The sequence below is a fragment of the Elephantulus edwardii genome, unplaced genomic scaffold (assembly GCF_000299155.1).
Source record: "Elephantulus edwardii isolate Elephantulus edwardi_28Jun2011 unplaced genomic scaffold, EleEdw1.0 scaffold00374, whole genome shotgun sequence".
NCBI classification, from domain to species: domain Eukaryota; kingdom Metazoa; phylum Chordata; class Mammalia; order Macroscelidea; family Macroscelididae; genus Elephantulus; species Elephantulus edwardii.
The window spans coordinates 1,398,583-1,401,993 of record NW_006400124.1 but is presented as its reverse complement, the minus strand read 5'-3'; the positions used below and the strand labels follow the sequence as shown (position 1 = coordinate 1,401,993).

General features: G+C 49.3%; 1 protein-coding gene across 1 annotated transcript in view; it reads right to left on the bottom strand.

Annotated features, from left to right (window-relative positions):
* SIRT6 (sirtuin 6) overlaps positions 1-2,996 on the bottom strand; it is a 13,834-nt gene extending 10,838 nt beyond the window's left edge. Inside the window, exon 1 of the mRNA XM_006902163.1 lies at positions 2,931-2,996. Within this exon, the coding sequence (XP_006902225.1) occupies positions 2,931-2,996 (66 nt within the window). The remainder of the gene's footprint in view (positions 1-2,930) is intronic.
* Between the last annotated feature and the right edge of the window lie 415 nt (positions 2,997-3,411).

Sequence of the window (3,411 nt, the reverse complement as noted above, 5' to 3'; positions counted from 1 at the left end):
CCCAGAGATTACATGAGGTGGTTTATGAAAAACTTCTTAATCAGAGGGATGAGAACTGAGGTGGGTGTTGGATGTTGTTAGATTCAAATGTTCAATGGCCTTCGACCTTTGGGACCAGTAGGAAAGCTGAGAGGAGGCTAAGACAGAGAGGGAGAAGTCTGGCCTGTTCCCGAGGGGACAAGCCGGAGCAGTAAGAAGTCCTGGCAGGCCCTGCTCTGCTCACACAGCAATGAGGCTGCAAAGAGCTGCTCCCTCTTCGAGGGCAGCTAAGCTCCAGGTCGATTCCAGCTGCCGTTTAGCTGTTAGTGAGCTCAGAGAGTGGACTTGCTCTCAGTCTTAGCCAGTTGTGGAGAAGTGGAGAGGAGGTTTCAGTCTATGACTGGGCATTCTTCCCAGTCGGGTTGATTCCCAGTCAGGGAACCCTATATATTAGATAGTAAAAAGGAGCTGAGAGCAAGACAGAAAAAAAGAAAGAAGCTGGTCCCAAGAAATGAACAGACCTTTTGCAGCACAGCTTCTTAACCACCAGGCCACCTGAGCTCCTGGGTGGGCTTTTTAATGCCATTTTTTTTTTTTGGAAGTAGATCGAACATCAGGCTTTTCTTCCAAGGTCTGCTAGGTGGATTAGAACCTCCAAAGTCTTGGTCAGGTGAGCAAGCTCACCGTTTGCATCCAGGGATAACTGGCACACAGTTGTTTTTAGGTGCCATCAAGCTGGCCAACTCAAAGCGACCTCCCATGGAGCAGTGAGAACACTCCCCGTCGTGCGGCTTCCTAGCCATCACTGCTGTGTCTGAGCCCACTGTTCCAGCCACGTCACCACGCCAATCCATCTGCTGAGGGTCTCCCTCTGTTTTCATGACCCTCTAGCTTCCCCAAGCATGATGTCTTTCTCCAGGGTCTGCACTCTCCTGACAGTAGCTCCAGAGTATGTGAGACCAAGACCCACCATCCTAATTTCTAAGGAATATTCTGACTTTATTTTTTTTCTAAGGCAGATCTGTTGGTTCTTCTGGCAGTTTACGGTATAGTCTATATTCTTCACCAGCACCATAATTCAAAGGTGTCTGTCAGTTCTTTGATCTTCTTAGTCATTGTCCAAGTTCTGCATACTTACAGTAACTGAAAGAAAATAGCATGGCTTCCTTCGGTCAGGCACACCTCAGTCCTCAAAGTGACGTCTTTGCTCTTCAACACTTTACAGAAGTCCTCTGCAGCAGATCTGCCCAATGCAACGTGTCCTTTGATTTCCTGACCTTTCCTCCGGTGGGCATTGATTATGAATCCGACCGAAATGAAATCCTTGGCCACTTCAATCTTTTCTCCTTGAATCACAAAGCTTAGTTGGTCCTGTTGTGAGGATTTTATCCTGAGGTGTAATCCATACTGAAGGTCATTGTCTGTGATCTTTATCACTGAGTGATCTTTTATCAGTCTTCTCCACTTTCACCAAGCAAGGCTGTGCTATCTGGGTATCTCAGGTTGTTGGGGAATGTTCCCTACTGCTGATGCGGCATTCTTCTTAGAGTTCAGCTTCTCAAGTTATTTGCTCAGCATATATACTGAATGCTGTTATTAGGTGCCATTAAGTCGAGTATGACTCAGCGACCCTATGAACAACAGATCTGAATCCTGTGTCATCTTCACCCTCATCTCTGACACGTTTGAGCCCACTGCTGCTGTCACTGTGTCAATCTATCTCATTGGGGGTGGGGGTCTTCCTCTCTTTAACGGACCCATCTTTCCAATCATGATGACCCATTTCAAGGAATGGTCCTCTTAACAGTATGTCCAAAGTATATGAGGCGAAGCTGCACCATTGCCTCTAAGGCGCACTCTGGTTTCTTGAAGAAAGTGCGTGTTTGTTCGCTCTTTTGGAAATCCATAGGATACCCAGTACTCGTCTCTGACATCACAATTCAAAGGTATTAATTCTTCTGTCATCCTCATTCATTGTCCAACTCTCAGATGCATAGCAAGTGATTGAAAAGACTATGGCTTGGATCAGACACACATTAAATAGGTATCATGAAAGGATATAATCTGATGCACACCTTCCCTGGTTTTAAATCATGCACTGTCCCCTTGTTCTGTTCAAAAGGACAGCTTCTTGGTCCACGGACAAGCTCCCCTTACACAGAGTTAAAGTATCCTGGAATCCTCAATCTTTGCAATGTTAACTGTAATTTATTATGATCCACACAGTCGAACGCTTTTGCATAGCCAGTAAAACACAAACATCTTTCTGGCATTGTCTGCACAGTAGGTACTCAATATATGTTTGTAGAATAAGATGAATAACTGAAGCAGTAAAGACTGGAGACTCGGGTCATATTCACCCCACCTGAGTTTAGTAAAAGCGTTGTTAGAGACAATGGGCCAGTCTTTATGAATGAGGACGATAGAGTTCTCGGTGCACAGCAGGGGAGACTCAAGTCAGATCCGCCAAACGTCCCCCAGCGGGTGGAGATGCAAATGGGCTGACTCCACTTCCTCTCCGAGTGGCTTTTTGACAAAACTGACATCTGTCCAGGTTCCCCCCCAACTCAACCCGTGGTCATCACTCTCAGAAGAGAATGTCCGTTTGAGGCCCGTGCTGGCCGGGCTCTGGAGATCTCTTCGCCTCCTCTGCTCCCCAACTTGAGTGTATGCGCACATCCCGGTCTTTGACCTGCTGGTCCCAGTGCCCTCCTCCCCTAACAGCCTCAGGTCTCCGACGACCTCAAGCCCAGCCTGGCCATCCGGCGAGGGACGACTTCGTGTCCGTGGGGCCCGGGGGTCGTCACTTCCCGCCCTCTCTCTCTTGTCTGGAAGTCCCACCCAGTATCTAAGCTTTCGGCCTCCTGATGCTCCCAGTGCGCCGCCGCCGGCCCGCCCTCCAGTCCGGCCCCGGGGAGTCAGCCGTGGGGCCCCGGGGGGTCAGCGCTCACCTCGGGGAGTCCACACTTGCCCTTATCCGCATACGGGGACAGCCCCGCCGCGTAATTCACCGACATCCTCGCCTCCGCGACTGGCACGAGGAACAATAAAGTTTCTCTTGTTGAGGCTGCTTCCGCCGGAAGTGGGGCGGGACAGGGCGGAAGGGGGAGCTGAATGATGTTTTCACTCGTTCGCGTTCTTCCCCCAAGGCGCATGCGCCAGCTTCCTGCATGGGCGCCATCTTAAGTGCTGGCAGAGGGAATCACACCACTTTCCTTCCTAAGGCGCATGCACCGGCTGACTGCATGGGCGCCATCTCAAGTACTGGCAGAGAGGATCCCGCCCACTTTGAAGGGGCCTGGCCTCCACTTGAGAGTTCTTCAGTCATTCTTGGAGCGAGTTGCTTAGGGTGTCAATGCCAGTGTAACTTTTTTTTTTAAATTTTATTTTATTAATTTTAATGAACCTTTACAGATATTTTGGATTTTCATT